Here is a 21,564-nt window from a genome sequence, read left to right as displayed (position 1 = left end):
AATATTGGCTGACAGGTTTGTCTGTGGTAGCTTTAAAATAAGCAGATAGGCTACATCCACAGGGCAGACCCACAACTCCTAGCTTTTTGTTTAAACCTTTAATTTCAATTCTTGCACAGAAACTCTTCCTTTCAGCCCACTTCTTTTTCCTTACATTGGGAGAATAGAATAAAGTACAGTTTTTAATAAGATACATTGAGGGGCGTCTGGGTGGCTCAGTCGTTAAGCGTCTGCCTTCGGCTCAGGTCCATGATCCCAGGGTCCTGGGATCGAGCCCCGCGTCGGGCTCCCTGCTCAGCGGGAAGCCTGCCTCTCCCACTCCCCCTGCTTGTGTTCCCTCTTCGCTGTGTCTCTCTCTGTCAAATAAATAAATAAAATCTAAAAAAAAAAAAAAAAAAAAAGATACATTGAAAACTGAGTGCAGTTTTGTCTTTGAACTTTGCATCTCTAAGCATAGTAGTAGTAGCTCCTTCTTGAATGGGGTTCAAAATTAATTTTGTTTCATTCTGTTGTGCATAGCAGTGACTCATGTAATAAGACTCCAGTGTATTTTGTTCTAGACTTTACCCCTGGGACAGAGGTCTAATTTGAGAATGCTTTTCAGAAGAAGCCATTATTTCTTCTGTGTGTGTGTGTGTAGCTACTGTTCAGTAGCCTTCACCACTTACATTTGTATTAAGAACAAAGCTTCACTATACAGGAGAATTGAAATTAGATGAATGAATTATTTTTGTCTTTATCATCTTTCAGGTTTGGCAGTTCTCTACCAGTGAACCAATCTTTTCATCCCCGTGTGCCTCAGCATCAGAGCAAGAAATATTTTTTGGTTCCCATGATTGCTTTATCTACTGTTGTAATATGAAAGGTCACCTCCAGTGGAAATTTGAAACTACTTCGCGGGTGTACGCAACACCGTTTGCTTTCCGTTACCAAGAAGGTAACAATGGAATGTTGCTGGCGGCAGCATCTACTGATGGGAAACTGTGGATCTTGGAATCTAAGAGTGGACGATTGCAAAGTGTATATGAACTTCCCGGGGAAGTTTTCTCTTCTCCTGTGATCTGGGAATCAATGCTTCTTATTGGATGCAGAAATAATTATGTTTATTGTCTGGATTTGTTGGGTGGCTATCAAATATAATCAAGTTCGGTCCTTATTGGATTATCTGAGACATCTGAAAATATTATAGAGCATTTGGATAGTCTTATTTTATACTAAAGATTGTATTTTGCCTAAGAAACTTGTCTTTACTATACTTTATTGGAGAATGATCATATTTTGCTTCCTGTAGGAGCAACAAATGCTTTTAAAAGGTATTATAGGACAAAAAAGATCAATTTATTTAGTACCACTTTCTTTTAATTTTCTTTTATTTCTTTTAATTAGGCTACAGATATCCTACTTTGGGTTTTTTTTCTTTTACTTTTTCATAGAAGACTTCTGTGAAAAGAAGATCAGAGTATACCTGGTGGGTTAAAAACTTAGTCCATGATGTTATGCACCATTTACCTATTTACAGTGAGATTCGTAACAAAAGGTTCTCAAAGGTAGGATCTTTTTGTCAAAGTAGGTTCCTTATTCACTATTTTTAAATGAACAAAATACCAGTATTATATCTATAGATCTGTCTCTTCCTATGTAGAGTTTTAAGGTGATTTACCCTCTTTTTTCAGTTTTTTGATACACAAACTTTAGTGAATATTTTTGTACCTCTGTTTCTCAATTTATTAGATTTTGTGGTGGTAGGTCTCTTTTTGTTCACTGGCTTGGTGGAAGGGAACACAGCGAAAACCAGGAAGGGAAAAAACCCTATATACTCTTCAGTATCCTGATTTCTCATAATATGTATGGTTTGGGGCTGGAGCTACTTCTCCAGTCCCAGAGCACTTTGCTCATAGCTGCATCTGCCTGGCATGAAGTTGCCCCCAGTGAACTATACCTCCTCCCGGGAGCCATGCCCTTTCTGCATCCTCGTTCTCTTGTACTTGGACTTAATCCATGGTTTGCTTGAACCAATAGAATGCAGTGGAGGTGACATTATCGTCACTTCTGAGCCTAAGCTTTAAGAAGGCCTGGCAGCTTCTGCTTTCATGGGATGCCTGAGCTGCCACCTAAAACGTCTGGCGGCCAGATGGAGAGGCACGTGGGAAGGGAGCGGCCCTGACACTGCGCTATAAAACCCGAGAAAGCCAGATCACAGGGACAGGTGAGGCCCCACACATTTGCCTTCGGCATTCCAGCCAACCCCCAGCTGTTCAGGCTGATGCCTGATGCCACACGTTTAATTCCCCACCCACAGGATCCTGAGAAATAATAAAATGGCAGTTGTTTGAAGCCATTAAGTTTTAGGGTAGTATGTTAGGGTAGTAAGTTTTGGGTGGTAGTAGCGAAGATTACTGGAACAGAAGTTATGTGTTCTTTTTTCCCACATCACTTAAATTACTCAAATAGATGGACAGATGTCTCAGTTTTCTTTGAAATTTCATGATCTAGTTCAGGTAATAAAGCAGCCTTTTTTTTTTTGCTAGGATATTAGGATTTTAGCCACTAGTGGTAGTAGTAACTATTTAGAGCATATTACATCAGACACTGTGCTAAAGCACTTAAAGTAACAGAAATGTTTCCTATTGTTTACCTTCCCTTCATCTCTAGTCAACTGTAGTATCAATTTCATTTGTCCATTTATTCTTCAGTAAAGTCCCAGATATAAACATGCCAGAATTCTTAGCTGCAAGCTATAGAAGTCAACTTAGGCTATTTTAAGCAGAAAAGAATTTTTTTTTTTTAGGATTTTATTTGAGAGAGAGAGCGTGAGCGATGGGGAGAGGGAGAAGCAGACTCCCCACTGAGCAGGGAGCCCGATGTGGGACTCGATCCCAGGACCCTGGGATCATGACCTGAGCCGAAGGCAGACGCTCAACTGACCCACCCAGGTGCCCCTAAGCAGAAAAGAATTTTTAAAAAAGAATATTGAATAGCTTAGAGAATTGGGGCAGGGCTAGAGCTCTACAGCCAGAAACAATTATGCCTGAAATCACCATGACTTTGGCCTGGGGAAGACACAAGCTGCTGTCCTTGAAGCTCTAAATGCTCAAACTGCTAACACTAGACACCGTTCCCCGCCGCTGCCAGACTTCCACACACAGTTGAATTGGGAGATCAATGCAGAGTCTCTTCCAGTTTCAAGTGAAACAGGTTCCGTGCCAGTGAGAGAGTACAGCAAAGCATGTATCAGGCATTTCATCTGGGGTGGTGGGAGGGGAGTGCAAGACCCATAAGCTGGGAGATTTCCCCAAACCTAGAAAGGGGACTGAGGTACAGACTGGCCAAAAGAACACATCTTCTGCCAAGTTTTAGATCAGTGCTTCTTAAATCTTAATGTGTGTATTAACCACCTGCAGCTCTTGCTAAAATAAAATGCACATTCCAATTGAGAGGGCTGAAAGAGTGCTTTGCTAAGCCATATGGATCCTGAGGCACAAAGACAGACAAATCAGTAATACTGACCCGTCTTAAAATTTTGATATTTGTTCACAATGGAATTTGTACTAATTTACATTTTATTAAGTAATCTCTAAGCCCAACATGGGGCTTGAACTAAGCGATCCTGAGATTGAGTCACATGCTCTACCAACTGAGCTAGCCAAGTGCCCCAAGTACTAATTTTTATTTTAAAAAAATACTAAAATATAACAGTATCTTAATCAGTTTTGTGGCACCCAAGGTGTGAGGGCCTCACTCACCTCACTCATTGTGCCCTGGTGTATAGGCCTGTAAGTCAGTCAGTCAGCTGGTCTGGTGTGGAGCCGGAAGCTGCCTTTCCCACAGGCTTTCAGCTCCAGCCATCGCTGCGGTTCTGCAGCCCACACGTGGAGTAAGGAGGCTGTGTGGTGGTCTTTTCTCTGAGATGCAGACCATTCAATTCCAATTTAGGATTGAGATAAACATTTTATTTGCCCCTATTCATTACTTTTCTCTACGACATCTAGTAAAAAATAACAAGGTAGCACATAAAATGCCTTGAAATGTTTCTCAACAAAAGTTACGTAAATATGAGCTTGCTTTTAGATGGTCATTGAAATTGGCAAAAACTTCAACTTGAAAAGGAAATTACATCAATGCTGAAGATCTTGTAGGTATTTTTTATTGAAAGATCATTTCCTTCAATAATGGACATCTTACATTAAACCTTTATACCAAAACCAAAAATCTCAAAATAATATTAAAATCACACTATTTTTCATTGTTGTCTCTACTTAATTTTATTATTGGTAAAAATATGGCAAGACACTTGTAACTAATGTTTCTGCTTTAAAATAAGCAATTAAACTAAATGTCACAAGAAGAGACAATGAATACATACTGTAATTTGCTGATAACTGGCTCTAAAATAACTTAATAGTAATTAATGTGTAAGAATTGCACTTGAAAAATTAAAAAAGTAAACAAAAAGCTCTAGTTATATATATAAGTTTATGAACAGAGGTTAATCTGTTACCTTTGCCAAGAGAAGTGTATGTTTAAGTTAAAAAAAAAAACTTATATATTTAACATAGCAATTATTCATTTAAAAAAAAGTCTTTTTACAGAATTTCCCCCATAGTTTGTTGATCAGAAAAGACGGCAACACAACTAAAGCAAAATAACACTTCATTGGTATTTAGTGCAAATTTGGTGGAGTTATTTTACATGAAATATTAAACATGTACCCTTTAGAAGTTGCTGGAAGTAAGTGCTGTGACTGTCCTGTCCTCAGTGTCCTCTTTTACTTTTGCAGAGTTTAAGAGAAACTTTGTAACTGAGGTATTTTCTCCTACTTCGCATGTGCTCGGTGCTGTGTGAGCCAGGAGCGGTGGGCTCACCTAGGATTCTTCATCAGTGACCCGATTGCTTCCCCTGTTCTCCACCCTTACTGGGGTATTATCCAGAGCTGACAGGATGAAAGAGAAAGTTAAGAAGAATTATCGTAGCACTATAATACCAGGGCTCTAGGTGGAAAGATTCCCATTAAAAAGTGTGTTATGTTAGTAATGAAATCACTGAAAACTGACAAATGCCTATATGTTTGATTTAGGAATGAACATCAGTGTGGAAAACATGCAGTGGAATATTAATTGCTTCCCACAGGAATAAAAGAAAATTAGTTAACTGATTCTTAACAGTTGGAAGGTCCAGTATATAGACTACTAAGTCCAGCTTGCAGGAGTACAACCGTCCGCGTGACCGTACGTGCCACTGCTAACCATGAGGCTGAGCCATGGTTTCCAGAAAAGAAAATGCCTTCTCTGTGGCGAATGGCAGGAAAGCAACAATACATCGCCTGTCAGGTGAGCTCCGCATAGAGGAAAATGATGATGGATACTGATAAGATGGGTTTTTGCAGGAGAGGGAAAAGGAATGCAGTTCCCCATGCATTGGGCAAAGGATGTATACTTCTATTATGGAGTCAGAATCTCAGAAAAGGAGAATATGCCAACACCATGAAATATAAAGTCAGTACTGGCAACGTGTGGTTGGCTGGGAGGCCTGTGCTTCATGCTTTTGAATCACCGTGTCCCTTCTTTGGACCACACGGTTGGAGTAGCAAGGCCACTTAAGACTCGGGAGATGTTTTCAAAGATAGCAAGGTGAATGCTCAAAATTACAAATGCTATTGAACATTTGACTCTAAATATGAATTACTCGATTATGGTAAAGAAACTTTCCACAGAAGTCCTTAGTACAAAGGCTCCAAATCTTGGCTTCCTGTTAAATTTTCCCTAAAGACCTAAGGGAATACTCGAGACCTTCAATGTCAGTAGCCTCCCCTATCTTGTAGTAAATGTCTGGTTTGGTGGATTGGTTTTTTAATTTTTCCTCTCACTTCTTTGGGTAAAATGAGCCTCCCCTTCAGAGTTTTAAAAGCTAGATTACCCTGGAAGCAGTGTATCCCAAGGTTCTCCTTTGGGATGTATCAGAATTGGTCTGAAGAGTTTTGCCAGAATAGACCTTCCTAGCCCAGACTCACAGGATCAAATTCGGAAGGCAGGAGATGGGGCCAGGGCATCTTAAGAACCACTGCACTAGGTGGGAATTCTCAGAGCTGGGAAGAGAATCTATGGCTTCCTTTCTTCATGATCCTAAATAGAAATGTTCCCTAGGAGCCAACTAGGCCAAATGTTTAGCATGTCCTGAAGGAAAGTACCGGTATGACAGGACCTGTCGGACATCAGTGTGGTGGAAGTGTGAATAGATTCACTTTCTGTGTTACGGTTTCAGATAGGTAGGATTCAGAAAAGCAGACGTGGGCAGAGTTGGCAGCCAGACTGTTTGTTAGGATTCCCAGTTACTCAATGCATTCAGGAGAACGGGCATCTTGTTTCTGTCTGTATGACCCCTTCTTTCGCCATTACTGTAGAAAAGGAAAGAAACCACCAAACATATGGTAGTGTAAATGTTCTAGATAAAAGAAGTTGAAGAATCAAAAAGTCATTACAAAGATTGGCAAACGTCCTGTTCTAAATGGTGTGTGGATGTGTATGTGTGGAAGGGCTGTGGTAGGGGCATGGTAGGCTCTTGTGAAAAGTTCTTAGTTTGGAGATTTTGCTTCATGTGGTCCCTCGGATGGAATTTTCTCTTGAGAACGAGGAAGAGCTCAAGGCACCAGGACCTAGGATTGTGCAAATACACTCTTTACAAGGAATGCCACCGATTCAGTTTCTGAACATTATTTTAGAGCCTATAAAACATGCTGCTTTTCCCTAGCGTGGTTTCTTTACCTCATATAAAAAATAAATAACAAGGGCAAGAGAAGAGCCAGTAACTGGCAGTAGGAGTGGATAAAAGTCCCTCTACTTAATGATCTGTGGACAGTCGCTCCAGGCCTTGGCTTTCCTTTTGGCCAAAGCCAGCCAGGCTGGTTCTGTTGACACGGGGGCAGCATCTGGGGTTGAGAACCTCTTTGTGACTTCTTTCACCAGCGGCGCGGCAGGGGCTGAATCCGAGATCTCCACTGGATTGGGTTTTGAAGGAAAAGGATAAGAGTAAGTCAGAGCCACATTCTGATGTATTAGGAGTGCAAGATTCAGAAGGGAAACCCCGGTGAAACACTGGGCATCTTTAGTGAGAATTAGGGAAAGAAAGCAATGTGATCAGAACTACTGCATACAGAATTACAGTGCAGAAGCCTAATTTTTTGTGCACAAAAGCTATGCCTACATGATAAGAAATAAAAGGTAAATGCTGCAACCAGTCAGTTCCATGAAGAAAAACATCAAACCAGCAGTCTGAATTTATTGAACTGGTGAGGTCAAAACTTACCCTCTCCACCAGGCAGGCCCGGGGTGCCCCCTGCCCGAGGCCCCGGCTCCCGCCAGCCCTCACCACGTTCAGGCTTGCCCCCCAATTCTTCCTGTACCAGACCTTAGAGGCTTCTTAAGATGAGGGATCTGGACTTTGCCCATGGCAATGGCCTACACATGAACAGAACTCAGGAAATACTGATGGAAAAGACAAATACATCAGAACAAAGGTTTGCTTCAGTGAGCTGGAGCCACTCTCTGGCACGGCCACAGAAGTCAGGCAGAGAAAGGTGTGATCTCTGACTTTGGAATTTTATTCTGAAAGAATGATCTCTCTGACACACCCAGATGGTTAGAACCCTCAAGTCTTGGGTGTAAGATCATATGAAATTATGCCCATGAAGGTTTTTGAGAAATTACATAGTGCTCCAAAGTGGTTTTCAAATATAGTTGTTTTTCTCCTCACCAAAACAGTATATAGAGCTTTAAGGGTGAGACCTCTTTACATTTCCATACCCAAGCTAGCAGGTAACAAAGGCATAAAACAGCCTAGGTCTCCAGGGTGGGTGCCCTCTAGGGCCCAGGTGGCCCAGAAGGGAAAACAGACGCCCTGCTAACCCCTGGGAGGAAGCTTGTTCCAACTCCTATCCATCCTTCAAGTGATCTGTAACAAGGAAATAGTTGGAAACATTACAGGATCACTTTAACAGAATAAAGAAGCTTTTAAAAATGTCTTTTATGTGTCATGAATATATTAACAGCAGTGTTTCATAAAGGACTCAGCTGAAAAACCTTGCTCTGAAGTCCTGCTGGTCAGAAACTTGCTATTTGAAATCCCACCAGTGAGTAGACACCGTCCCACTTTTGCCTGGAAACAGGACCGAGTCCACTCTTGATCTCAGGTTTGAAATCAACCCCTTTATATACAACTCCTGCTCGGTTCTGAACCCGCCAAAACCCCATTCCACTTACATTTTACCTAAACTTCACCCTTTCCCCCAAATCCTATTATAATCTTGCCTCTTCCCTTTTTTTTTTAAGATTTTATTTATTTATTTGAGAGAGAATGAGAGAGAGCACATGAGAGGGGGGAGGGTCAGAGGGAGAAGCAGACTCCCTGCTGAGCAGGGAGCCCGATGCGGGACTCGATCCAGGGACTCCAGGATCATGACCTGAGCCGAAGGCAGTCGCTTAACCAACTGAGCCACCCAGGCGCCCTTGCCTCTTCCCTTCTTGAGATGATTCTCACGGTCTCTAGTCTCCCTCGCAGGAGGAAGTTAATGAACCTCATGTTGCTAGACTAGAGGCAGTGGGGCATGGAGAGGGCTCATTCAACATGAAGTGATCGGACCAGTTGATAGCACACCGGGAGCTTGAAACTGGCCACAGTGGGAGGATTTACCCCATGAAAACTGTCAAATGCTACAAATCCCAGGTCTCCCCACTCCCTGAAGGGTGACTGTTAGCCATTTATCATCACACCACTGATGGGGAGTCCCAGTGGGCTTTACCAGATGAGCTTTCTCAAAGGGTGGCCTTGTGGGGTTTGAGGCAGCCTGGGCCCTGGAGGGCCGCGTGTGCTGACCTTGTGCTCACACTCAAGGACGGAAAGCAGCTGCGAGACCAGCTGTGGACCTGCTCTCCCTACCTGTCACAGATGTAGGAAGGGTGTTGGCCTTTTTCAGCTGTTCTCTGCGCTCAAGCCTGGATGCTGCCGTCTCTGGCTTCTTCTCTTCCGGCTGGGCAGTGGGCTTGTGCAGGGACCCCGCCCTGCTCACGCTGCTGCTTCCGGGCTGTGGGCCGACACTGACCTGGGTGGGCAGAGTCAGGGCACATGTGTTGTCAACCTAAGGACGTGGAAAGACTGACCATGCAAGGCCGTGGGGGCTTCTGCCTGCCGGCCCCCAACCTCTGCTCCTAAAGGAGCAGCGGGGACTGCACGTGGGAGCAAAGTGGGGCCAACCATGACCCCCAGCCGTGGAGCAGCTCAGCTCAAAGGTCTCAAAGAGGGAAAGTCACTTTCCAAGGAGAGGCCTGTCGAACAGACCATAAAATCAGGGCCACAGTGCAAGACTCCTGATTTTCCTCCCAACTCCCTGCTCAAATACAATCACTCTCCTATTTCCTGTGTAACTGCTATGTGCATGGATTGCTGCTAGTCGTCACGGATTCTACCAAGTCAGGCTAACCTAAGAGAATAAGGAAACCAAACAAAATTACTAATCGAACACACTTCCCTGGTTTAACGGTGGTCAGTTTATTTATGGCTCTAAACCTAAGTATTCTCCACCACTCCTAGCTAGCTTTTTTTTTTTTTTTTTAAAATCCTTGTGACCTAAAAGAGAGCCAAATTCAGGGAAGGCAAAGTTAAAGCTGAAGACCAGGCTACTCACGTTCTCTTTGGCGAGCTTTTCGGCCTGTTTGGCCTCCCTGGCTTGCTTCTTCTCCTCTCGAGTTGCTTGCTGCTCTCGAAACCCCTTCTGCTTCTGCAGTGCTAATGTTATCCACAGTGGCTGCACGGTTTCAACCTTCTCCGCAAGTTTGGAGCCGTCTAAAGAGTGCCTGCTCTGAAGAACCGGCTTTTCTGTGGAAAAAGAGATTGTGGTATTGTGATTTCTTTTTTTAAAGATTTTATTTATTCATTTGAGAGAAGCAGACTCCCCTGCTGAGCAGGGAGCCCGATGCGGGGCTCGATCCCAGGACCCTGAGATCATGACCTGAGCCGAAGGCAGACGCTTAACCGACTGAGCCACCCAGGCGCCCCGATATTGTGATTTAGAAGAAATATATATTTGGGGGCACCTGGCTGGCTCAGTTGGTAGAGCATGTGGCTCTTGATCTCTGAGTCGTAGAGATCGAGCCCCACACTGGGTGTAGAGATTAAATAAACTTCAAAAAAATTTTAAAAAGAAATATGTATTTGGTCTTTGTGCCCATTTCTAGAGCTCAGAGCTCCTAAAACCCTTGGGATTTCATAAGTGATGACAGCATAAGGTGTCTCTTACTCTGTTAACGAGAGGACTCTGGGACCAACGCTAAGGATGCGGCTGGTGGCCAGCGGAGCCAAGCATGTCTGATTAGAGGGGTTGGATCTTTTGTTCCCACCCCCAACCTCCAGGGAGGGGAGAGGGACTAGAGACTGAGTTCAGTCGCCAGTGGCTGATGATTTAATCAGTCGTGCCCACGTAATGAAGCCTCCATAAAAACCCAAAAGGATGGGGTTCAGGAAGTTTCTGCTTGATGAACACATGGAGATTTGAAAGGAGAGGTGTGCTCTGGGGGCAGAGAAACTCCATGCCCTTCCCCATACCTTGCCCTTCTGTGTCATTTCCATCTGGCTATTCCTGAATTATACCCTTTTATAATAAACTGGTCATCTAGGAAGCAAAATGTTTCTCTGAGTTCTGTGAGCTGCTCTAGCAAATTAACTGAACCCAAGGAGGGGGTCATGAGCATCTCTGATTTAAGTCGATTGGAAGCACAGGTGATGCCCTGGACTTGGGAATGGCATCTGAAGTGGGGACAATCTTGTGGGACCGAGCCCTTAACCTGTGGGGCCTGATGCCATCTCCAAGTAGACCGTGTCGGAACGCAGCTGAAACGTAGTGTCTGAGGACTGTCTGGTGGTGTGGAGACCCCCCCCGCCATCCCCCCGATGGAACTGTAATCAGAACCGGGAAAGGCAAAAGCAGGTTTGCAGTGAGACTGCTCACTTCTCTTGATCCCGCACCCCCTACAACTTGTAACGTGAACTATTCAACCGTCCTTTCCTGACCTGAACTCTGCACCGATGCCTGAGAGACTTCTCTGGGTGGGGAGGTAACATCTTTGATGAACAGAAACACAGAAGCATCTTCCCTCTCTCAAAATGGAAGTAAAAATAAGATCTCCGGTGTCAGAAAATCTCAGGCCTACAGGTAACCCAGGCTGTTATCTGATTTATTGTTCTTATTTATTGCTTTTTAACCCCAAACATCCTATGCGGAACCCCAATGGATGAAAGAGGTCCGAGGGAGGCTGCTCTACCTAGTGAGGCTGCTGGGGGCACAGGGCTCTGAGGGACGCAGCAGGAAACTGTGACTTTGGCCCAGTGCTCTCCTCTGACAGACGGGAGTGTGAGCGTGCCGTGCCCGAGCTCACCCAGCAGTTAGCGCCCTGGCCGAAGTTTGAACCTAGGACTTCCAATTTCCAGTCTGTGCTTTTCTTGTGGCTGACTGCCTCCCCCGTGCACCCGGGGCAGACGTGCTGCACAGGTGGTGGGCCGCCCAGGCTGAGTCATCAGACTTTTACACTGAGCAGCCCTGGGTTTGCCCTCATGTCCAACAAAAGCTACTTGAACCTCCCTAAGGTCTTCTAATCCCTAAGTAGAGATGATAATGGCGCATGCCTCATCAGGCTGCCCCGAGGATGAAGAGATCCCGGACGGCAGAACATTCACAACAGTGCTTGGCATAGAGTAACTGCTCCACAAGAGACCTGTTCTGTTTATGTCTATGAGAATCATCCCCTTCTTTTCCCTCAAGTAAAAATCATGCCCTTTTAGAGATGATCATTCTGGCACTGAATGCTTTACTATCTCAAAGGAAAAGGGCTCACTATAGTCCTGTTCTTTAGAAATCCAATAAAAGTTTACACTTTGATGATCCAAAACCTTACCAAACAGGGCTCTCAGTCAACTCGACTTTATATTGAGGAGAAAGAACCAAAGTAAAATCAAATTAGGAATTCAAGCACAAAAAAAGGGGCAGGTTCTGCTTTTCTATACCTTTTAGATCTATAACACTGTACAAAGAGAATTCCTATTTATAATGGGTCTTGGTCGTTACACTATCCCTAATCATCAAATAAACATTCAGGTATGATCTAACACAGTAAAGAAAACTGGCACACTTAAGAAGTATTAAAAAAAAAATTAAAGGTATTTTTTTTTAAATTCTATTTGTTTATTCATGAGAGACAGAGAGAGAGAGAGGCAGAGGGAGAAGCAGGCTCCCAAGGAGCAGGGAGCCCGATGCGGAACTCGATCCCAGGACTCTGGGATCATGACCTGAGCCGAAGGCAGACGCTTAACCATCTGAGCCACCCAGGTGCCCAATTAAAGGTATTTTTAATGAATCTTTAATTAACAAAAAAAATTTAAAAATACAGTTGACCTTTGAACATGGGTTTGAACTGCGCCAAGTCTACTTCTACGTGGATTTTTTTTTTTTTAATAAACAGAGCCCAGTACTGTGAATGTATTATCTCTTTCTTATGGTTTTCTTAATAACATTTTTTCTCCAGCTTACTTTATTGTACGAATACAGTATTTAATGTACAAAATATGAATTAATCGACTGTTTACATTATCAGTAAGGCTTCCAGTCAGCTATAGGCTATTAATAGTTAAGTTTTGGGGAGTCAAAGGTTATACACGGATTTGAACTGCACAGGAAGTTGGCGCCCCTAACCCCCACGATGTTTAAGGGTCAACTGGTATTCACCAATGCAAGCATTATGCTTTAGATACGCTTTAGATACATGGGAACTAATTTATTTATTTACTTATTTTTTAAAGATTTTATTCATTTGAGACACAGATACAGAAAAAGAGAGAGAGCATGAGCAGGGGGAGAGGCAGAGGGAGAGGGAGAAGCAGGCTCCCCGCTGAGCAGGGAGCCCGATGAGGGGCTAGATCCCAGGACCCTGGGATCATGACCTGAGAGCTGAAGGCAGACGCTTAACGACTGAGCCACCCAGGTGCCCTAACATGGGAACTAATTTAATAAATTGTTTTTTTTTACTCAAGGGCCGTGTAACACCTGTTTGTAAAATGTCTGAAAACCAAATTGCCAAGATCCAAATGATTTCCATTTGAAGCTATTATGTAAAAGGGAATCCTACACTAAACATTCCATCTGAAAGTCATTAAAACCACTGGCCAGTTTCCTGACAACAATTTTGACTGGTGTTTTATCACAAGGGTCAAAATACCTTTAAAGTAGAATTGCCTATTTTTTTTTTTATTTGAAAAGGTAAATCGCTAGCCAGATTTTTTATTTCCTTAGAACTGTGGCCCTTGAATAGCACATTCTAGAGTTATGACCAGACTTTAAAAAGGCTGTAACACAATATGTTTAAGGGTCTAACAGGTCTGGATTGTAGCTGAGGATCAATAAACAGAAAACGTTTGAGAATGTTAAAACGGGGCTCCTGTTTGAATTTCAGCCCAGGTTGCCCAAAGGCCTTCCACAAATAATGGCTCCAACTCTCATATCCTGAAGTAAAGTTCTAGATCACCAACTTCGGACTGGCCCAGACAGCTACCACAAGGTCATAGAAAAATCATGGGAGAGAAGGAGCCAAGGTAAAACATTTGTTTAAACCTATTCTCTCTCATTCTAAACACAGTGGACGAGGGGAACCACAGGCCATTGAGATTCCCTCCTTCGGGTTCTGGGGATACGAGCAAGTACATCCTGGCCCTACAGAGTTTGAACCACTGCTCCCAAAGGTAAATTCTTGGAGAAAGGGCCACTTAAATATCTATTCCACCCACCGTACGGAGGTGGGAATTTCAGAATGAGATGACCTCTAGAGGACAAACACGGGGTGGATTCAGAGTCAAAGCCCTCCCAGTGGCTCCCCCTATGGACTGGTTCTCACTGGCCTCAGCCTTGGGGATGGAAATCTCTTTCTACAGCAGTGGTCTACAAAATAAAGGGTGTGTGTGCCCTAGGGGATGTGCAAGGCAAGTCACTGGGGCTAAAGGAAGAAAAGATTAAAATTTCTGATATATTTTTAAATCTAAAAAGAAAAATGAAATTAAGCTTTTCTAATATTTAATATTTAGACTGGCACAGACATCCTCACTCAGGCCATATACCAGAAGGCCACATGGAACAGTGTATTTACAGAGCCCCCGGGGGAAGCTGGAAGCACCAAGTGCAGGGAGGGCAGAGAACTAGTGACGCTATCCTCACTCCTTTGCTTCGAGCATACTGTGGCCACTAATAATACAAACAGAAGAAACTAGCCGAGCTGCAAGCTCTCTGCGGGCCACTTTATGAAGAAGGCAGAGCTGTCAAGGAGCTGGCCAAAGAAAGTAAGAGGCAGCACCAGGATTTGCAACACAGATTTATGTCCGCCTGTTGTCTCAATGAACTTCACCCTAAATGCACGCGGCGCTCCAGGGGTTTTAGCTGAGGACAGCACTACAGGTACACAAGTAACAAGTGAAACTGGAGATCTAGGCTTTAACATTTTTATTCTGATGGGGGTGTTCAGTCCAACACACTGGTCAGCCTGGCCTAGTGTGGGGTGGGAAAATCCCAGTGGTCTTTAGACAGCACCCCCAAGGCATGTGGACCTTGCATCCATTGCTTCTTTTCTAGCAAATAAAGAAAAATTCAGTTAGCAGAGCCTAACAGCCCAGAATCTGGACCCTGGGAAAGAAAAAGGAGCAGTAATGGTTTTTGGTAGAAAATTGTAATAAAGGGACTTCTCTAGAGAAAGAAGCACAACAGAGAGTTATTTCTCTGGGGAGAAGCTAAAGAGAGTGGTAGAGTCCTCCAGACAGTGAGAGGGACTTTGATGAGATCATAATGTTAAAACTGAAAATGAGGCTCCAGTTCAAGATGGCGACGTAGAAGGACCCCGAACTTCTCTCCTCCCAGGGACACACCCAATATACAGCTACATATGCAACAATTCCCTTTAAAAGAAATCCAAAAACTAGCTGAGCAACTCCTACACATTGGATGAATGAGAAAAACCCCACATGGAAGGAGGTTGGAGAAGCTGAGACGCCATCTCACCATAAACCCATTCCCTGTACAACCCACAACTGGGAGGGAACTCACAACTCCTAGCTTCTCCTTGAGGAGCAAAGGGTTTGGACTCCACATCTGGTACCCCAACTTTTAAGACTTCTACCTAAGAGCCAGGCCCCCCAAAACACCTAGCTCTGAAGGCCAACAGGGCTTGTCAGCACGAGTCCCGCGAGGCTATGGGGAACTAAGGGACAGCTCTTACTGGGCTTGTGGGAGGACTCCCCGTGGCCGTCCCCCAGGGCCCAGCACAGGGGGAAAACAACACAAAGAAAAAAACTGAAAACGGGCTACTCATCAACAGGACAAACAAAATTAGGGAGAAATGGTCCGGCAACTGCAGAGCTACATGCCGGTCTAAGGCTTGGTTAAAAAGGACAATGAGATCTCCCTTCCATAAGGCAAGTAACCAAACCAGCACTGCTGGGGGAACAGCTCTTTTCTCGGCAAAAATCACCGACCACCTAAACAATTCAACAAGACAGAAGACTTACGGGTTTCCTAATAAACCTCAGGGGAGAATTTCTCTGAGAAATGGGAGTAACTTCTTGGACTATGACCCGAACCTTACCTCCAACTCTACGAACCCGAGAAGACAAAGTATTCGCTGAAGGTTCTCGGGGGCCCCAAAGCCAATGCAAGTGCTCACGGCTACCCCGAAGAACGACGAGCGGCGGCCCCGCGCGAGGGCGGCCGGTCGGCCATCCGTCGTAGGAGGCCTGGCCGGGCCAGGCTGCTGGGGTGGGGGGGGTGCAACTGCAGAGCGCTTTGCGCGAAGCTGCGCCCAACGGGGTCATCCACACCCAAGCTCCTCAGGCGGCGGCGGCGGCGGCTGCAAGTCCCGACCTCCCAGCGGGGCGCCGCTACTGCCCAGGGAGAAGGCGACTCGTCCCGGAAACCTGTCTTCCCCGTCCCCGCCGGGGCCGCCCCAGATTAAGGACGTCGTGGCTCATTAGGACCGTATTGCAGTTTCCGCTGTCAAGCGAAAGCGTGTCCGTCTCAGCGTCAGCACCTGGACCTAAGTACGGCCAACGGTGCGAGCGGCACACATGTCGCTGTCAGCACCTCCAAAATTCCGAAGCAGAGCAAGAAAAGCGCCCGGCTGGGACTCGGGAGAGGGCCTCCACCGGAGGGGCTGCTCGGGCACGCGGCCGCTCCCGGCTCGGCTCCCGGGGCAGCTCAGGCTTCCGCCGTGACCCACACGAGGCGCCCGGCAGAGGCCGAGCGATCCCATCCACCCCAACCTACCTTTCCTCGCGGCCTCGGGGGTTTGGGAAGGCTTCTCCGGCCGAGCGGCCGGCAGGGCCGGGGAAGCGGGTTTGCGCTCCGGTTCCACCACTTCCTCCTCCTCCTCCTCCCTCTGGTGCGCCCGCCTCGGCTCTGCGGGCGGCGGCGGCGACGGCGGCCGGGGGTCACTGCTCTCGGGCGGGTCCGGCTTCCCCGCGCGGCGGGCCAGCAGCTCTACCAGGTAGGGCCTGCTCAGTTTGGAGAGTGGGGACGAGGGGGGCGTCTGGCCGGCGGGCTTGGGGGCCAGCGCTGGCTTCTGCGCCGGGGGCGTTTTGGTGGCCGCCTTGTCGTGCTCTGCGGCGGGGGTCTGGCTGCCGGCCGGCGGGGCCGCGGGAGAAGGGTGGGCTCTTGCGGCCGAGTCCTTCCAGGCGGACAGGGCTGGCTTCCTCTCGGGGGGCAGGGCCGGGCCGTGCTTGGGGGCCACGGCTTCCGTCTCCTCTCCTTTTGCGCTCCCTGGTGCGGGTGGGCCGCCATCGGCACCGTCCCCGGTGCTGCTGTGCCTTTTCTTCTTCTTCTGTTCTGTCTGTTGGTCGCAGTGGAAGCGCAAGGAGTAGTTGGTCCTTCTCAATTTTATTCCGAAAGGTGAGGCTTTTTCCTCCTGGCCAGGCATCGAGGGGTCTGGCTTTCCTCTCCCGCTGGTGGTCTCACTGTCCGGAGCGGCCATGGTTTCTGCATGGGCCACGGCTTTGTGAGGCGGGTAGGCAGGGCTTGGGACAAGGAAAGACGGGAGGTCTTTGGCAAATTTGCACCCCTCTGTGGTGTCTGCTGGCTCTGGTTTCTCCGCACCCTTGGGGAGCTCGTTAGTAGCCAGGGGCTGGGGCACCGAGCCGTCGCCGGCTGCCGGCGAGGGTCTTTTTCTAATGCTCTCTGCTTCTGTGTTCTGTTTGGAGGTCTCGGTGCCACCGTCAGAGAATTTCTGCCAGGCAGGCATAATAGAGAACTTCGCACTTACTGGGGGGGTCTTCCGGAGGTTCCCGCGGGAATCACTGCGGGCCCTGGGAGCGTGCTCATCACCCGGCCGAGACCGGCCTCTCTCGCTGCGCGGCTCACCCTCCGCGCTCTTCAGGATCCTGGACCGAATGGAAGCCCACTCGGCTAGCGCGGCCACACTGCTCGGAGACTCCTGGGGGGCCCTGACCTTCCCGCTGCCTGCCCGGGGCTCGACAGGCCCGCGAGCTGCGCTCTCCAGGGCAGGGACATCCACGTGCTTCTTTTCTTCTGACAAGCCCAGGAGAGACTTGCATGCCGTGTCCTTGATCTGGCTCAGGTTGACCGCCGCGCCGCAGAGCTGCGCGCCCGTCACCAGAATGGCTGTGTGGGGGACACTCAGGGAGGAGTGCAGGGCGTGGGCGGCCGCGCTGGCTCGGGGGGGTCTTCGGCGCGTGGGGAGCTGAGGCCAGTCCCGCATCTCTCACGGGCGTCACTGGGCTCAAATTGACTCTGGGGAAGAGAATCTGTTTCCCTCCCGATGACACCTGGAAAGTGTAGGGCCTGGGCATGCTCTGCCTCTCGTCCACTTCCTGCCACCGGAGTTCCTCCCCCTTTCTGTCTTTTTCTGGGGCGGCGGCGTCCTTCCTCTCCCCGGGAGCCTCTTCCACTTGCGCCTCGTGTTTCTGGGGAGGCTGTGCGCTAGTTTCTGGTCTCTCTTCCGGACGTGCACGACGGCCAGGCCCAGGACCAGCCCCGCGCCGTCCCTGCAGCTCGCCGGCTGCCTCGGCCTCCTGACTCTGCTTCTCGAAAATCCTGGATTCCTCGGAGCTTTCCCGTTGCTTCTCGGGCTGCAGGTGCTCTCGTTTCCCAGGTTTCTCTGCAAAGTCCACCTGATGTGGGCTCAAGCCCCTTTTGTCGTCCAGCTGCTGCCACCTCTCCTCGCGCACTCTCGCGGCTTCCCGACGCTCCGCTTCCTCCCGCTTTCCCAGCTCCGCCCTTTCCTCGGCCGCTGCCTCCGCCTCCCGCCGCTGCTCCTCCTCCCGCCGCCGCTGCTCCTCCCATTCTCGCTGCTCCTCCTCCCGCCGGCGCTGCTCCTCCCTTTCCCGCTGCTCCTCCTCCTCCCGCCGGCGCTGTTCTTCTTCCAGCAGCCGTTTCTCCTCCCATTCTCGCTGCTCCTCCTCCCGCCGCCGCTGCTCCTCTTCCAACCGCAGCTGCTCCTCTTCCCGCCGCAGCTGCTCCTCTTCCAGCCTCCGCTTCTGCTCCTCCTCCCGCTGCCGCTGCTCCTCTTCCAGCCGCCGCTGCTGCTCCTCCCGCCGCCGCCGCTCCTCCCTTTCCCGCAGCTGCTGCTCCTCCTCCCGCTGCTGCTGCTCCTCCTCCCCGTGCCTCCTGAGCTCCTTCCGCTCGCTTTCCTCCTGTAGCTGCCGCTGCTTCTCCGCCTCCTGCCCGCTGCACACTGCCTGCTCTTGGGCCTCCGGGTGCCTTCCTTCTTCTTGCTCCCTCGGCTCTTGGCCTTGGCCACCTTGCTCTCCCAGTCCCTGCCTCTCCTCTTCGCGTGGCCTTTTTTCTGCCTCCAGCTGCAGTTCTGTCTCCTCTCCCTGCTCGTCCTCTCCTTCCTCCTCCAAGAGCTCTTGGCTTCTGTTCTCTTCCCAAAGCCTCCTCTCCAGGGCCTGGAGTCTCTGCTCTTCCAGCCGTCTCCTCTCAGCTGCCTCAGCCTTCTGCCGTTTGCACTTGGCCTCAAGTTCTAGCCAGTATTCTTCTTGGCATCTCTTCTCTTCTTCGGAGTCCAGCAGCTCTGGTTCCTCTTCGTGCCAAATTGGCTTGTCTTCTCCAGCGTGTCCATTCTGGTCCAGGGATGGCTGACGCGGAAGGCCACCGTGTTCATTTGGTCGATCCTAAGGAAAGAAAGACTTAGCCTTTTCCTTTAGCACAGGCAACCATTACCCACCTTATTCATAATGTCGGTGGCCCTCTTAATCTCAAAAGAAGGGGCAGTTGTTCCTAAGTATAGAGCTTGGTAAACACCAAGAGCAAATTGCCAGGGTGCAGGAAAACACATCCACTTCATGTTGACTCTCTAGCCCCTTTGTTGGTCATTCTCAAATTCCTTTTGCTTAATACAAATGAATCACAGGAGAACCAATAGCCCAGCATGAGGAAGATGAGAAAAAATGACATTTGCACTTCATCGATGTGCCCTGGAACCTGTGACTTCAAAGTCCACCCCAGTCAAACCAAAGAACCTCTGGCTTAGCCACAGCAGGGGAGCTGGGTCACCTGGCCGGGGCGAAGCCAACGCCAAGTGTCCAGAGGCCCTCAAACGGCAGCCTCTCATTCAGGGGTCCACCAGCCCCCAGGCAGGCAACATGTTAGAAAGGGCGATGGAAAGTAAAGGGGCCTGCTTGCCCTCGTTCACTGCAACACACCAGGTCCCCGATTTGAGGGACCTAGTTTGTTCTACTGGCCCCTCACGGCACCACCCCACTGGGTAGAATGGGCGCCCAGCAAGCACGGGCAGCTGCCTGGTCAGCCGCGACAGGCTCTACATACCCTGGCAAGCCGCCGGTGCTTCTTGGACACCCTCTGGTTTTTTGGCTTTACGGACAATTTGTGTTTGGCGGCACTGTTGTCCAGGCAAGCGATGGCCAGGGGGATGGCATCTAGGTTGACACTTTCGATGGTTCCAGCAGAAGAGAAGTGCCTTTTTGGCCGAGACGGTTTCATTGGAGCCACCTGTATGGAGAGGAAACCACACAGTCCCGATGAGAACCGCATGCGAGGAGTCCCAGAGCCATCGTCCTTGCTCGATGGAGCCTGCATGTTGCCCGGCCCAGCCCAGGGACGGCTTCGAGCGGGCGGGGCTCACTGGGACAGTGAGATGAGCATGGCTTTGGGAAGTAAAAGGGGACACTGACGATCTGTTCTGCCAGTGCTATTTGCATTAACTCATAAAGGTCAGGTAACCTTTCAGGGGCTAGTTTTCCTACTCTGAATAATATTGGGGGGGAGGTTAGAGTAGATGGGGGGTGACAAAACATAGCCAGGGGACCCAATCCTGCCCACAGCCTATTTTGGTAAATAAAGTTTTGCTAGCACACAGCCACACCCATTGTCCATTGTCTTCGGCTGCGTTTGGGCTACAAAGAAGAGCACAACAAAGGAGAGTGTGCTGGTTGGACCTTATGGCCACAGAGCCTGAAATAAGTCATAGTTTGCTGAACCCTGGACCAGCACATCTCTATACTACGGACTCTATCATCTAAGACACGACCTCAGACACCTGCAAACATCCCTCAGCTTCTACCTTAGTCCCTTTGAGGAGGGAACGTATCTTTTTCCTCTTTTCAGTCCTCTTTATGCCCACGTAGCAAATCTCATTTGGCAAGTGCTCAATACATAATTTTGGGAGGAATGAAGGAACAACAAAAAAGTAGATCGTCTATGCCTAGGGCATGAAATTGCTACCCACAAAAATGTTCTAGCACAATCACTCCAAGGCCACAGAGCACTGGGTTGAGTGCACCAAGCTGCTGAGAGGGGGAGGCCCTGGTGGAAAAAGGAAGGGCAGCAACGTACCAGCCAGGGGTGAGGGCTGTCCCTCAGACGGCGAACGGCAGCACTGTAACGCAGATGCGCGCACTTAGAAACCACCACCAGTTAGACAGGTCAGAGAGCCCCAGCTCAGCCGGCTCCCGGAGGCCACACTGAATGGGAGGAGAAGCCACACCTGGAACTACTGAGAATTACAGGCCGCAGCAAGGGAACGGCTCCCAGCCGCATGGCGCCAGCGCGCGGCAGAGGGCGCTCTCGGCCCTCCCTGCGGGGCCAGCAGCTCCCAGCACAGGCGCCCCAGGAGCCGAGGCCCGGGTCCGTGTGTCAGCATTCATGCTACCGATGCAGAGCCGGTGGGGCTTCGCGGACAGCTTTGCTTTTTGCAATTACCTTCCATATTCATGCACAAAAGATAAAGGACCAAGCCAGCTCCAAGAGCAAAATGGATGCTCAGTAAATAACTTAAGAAGCACAGAAGTAAGGAAAAATAATTCCAGCCTCTGGGTTCCTAGCTTTTATTTCTTTATAGTTATCTTTCTAATAGTTACCAAATTCTGAACTCTGGTTCAAAAGAGATGAATCAAACATTGATTTCCATCCCCTAATAGATGGATGAATAAAAAGCGTCTGAGCCAAATGTGACAGACTGAAGGCACAGAGCAGCACTTGAAGCTGAGATTTAAATGCCAGGTTGCATTTCTAGTGTATTC

General features: G+C 48.4%; 2 protein-coding genes across 4 annotated transcripts in view; one reads left to right on the top strand and one right to left on the bottom strand.

Annotated features, from left to right (window-relative positions):
• Positions 1-2,826, top strand: part of AASDH (aminoadipate-semialdehyde dehydrogenase) — a 36,535-nt gene extending 33,709 nt beyond the window's left edge. For 2 of the 3 annotated variants that reach the window (XM_032400424.1, XM_032400425.1), the window contains one exon: positions 751-2,826. In XM_032400424.1, the coding sequence (XP_032256315.1) occupies positions 751-1,140 (390 nt within the window). In that variant the 3' untranslated portion in view covers positions 1,141-2,826. The remainder of the gene's footprint in view (positions 1-750) is intronic. The other variant, XR_004298862.1, reaches the window with a different exon arrangement.
• An 814-nt stretch (positions 2,827-3,640) lies between these two features.
• Positions 3,641-21,564, bottom strand: part of CRACD (capping protein inhibiting regulator of actin dynamics) — a 253,368-nt gene continuing 235,444 nt past the window's right edge. Inside the window, 7 exon segments of the mRNA XM_032400426.1 lie at positions 3,641-6,991; positions 8,929-9,091; positions 9,674-9,864; positions 16,337-17,744; positions 17,746-18,495; positions 18,763-19,197; positions 19,853-20,035. Coding sequence (XP_032256317.1) covers positions 6,831-6,991; positions 8,929-9,091; positions 9,674-9,864; positions 16,337-17,744; positions 17,746-18,495; positions 18,763-19,197; positions 19,853-20,035 — 3,291 coding nt within the window. The 3' untranslated portion in view covers positions 3,641-6,830.

The sequence above is a fragment of the Phoca vitulina genome, unplaced genomic scaffold, assembly GCF_004348235.1.
Source record: "Phoca vitulina isolate PV1807 unplaced genomic scaffold, GSC_HSeal_1.0 scaffold3, whole genome shotgun sequence".
NCBI lineage: Eukaryota > Metazoa > Chordata > Mammalia > Carnivora > Phocidae > Phoca > Phoca vitulina.
The sequence above is the reverse complement of the archived record's forward strand: the minus strand, read 5'-3'. Positions and strand labels throughout refer to the sequence as shown.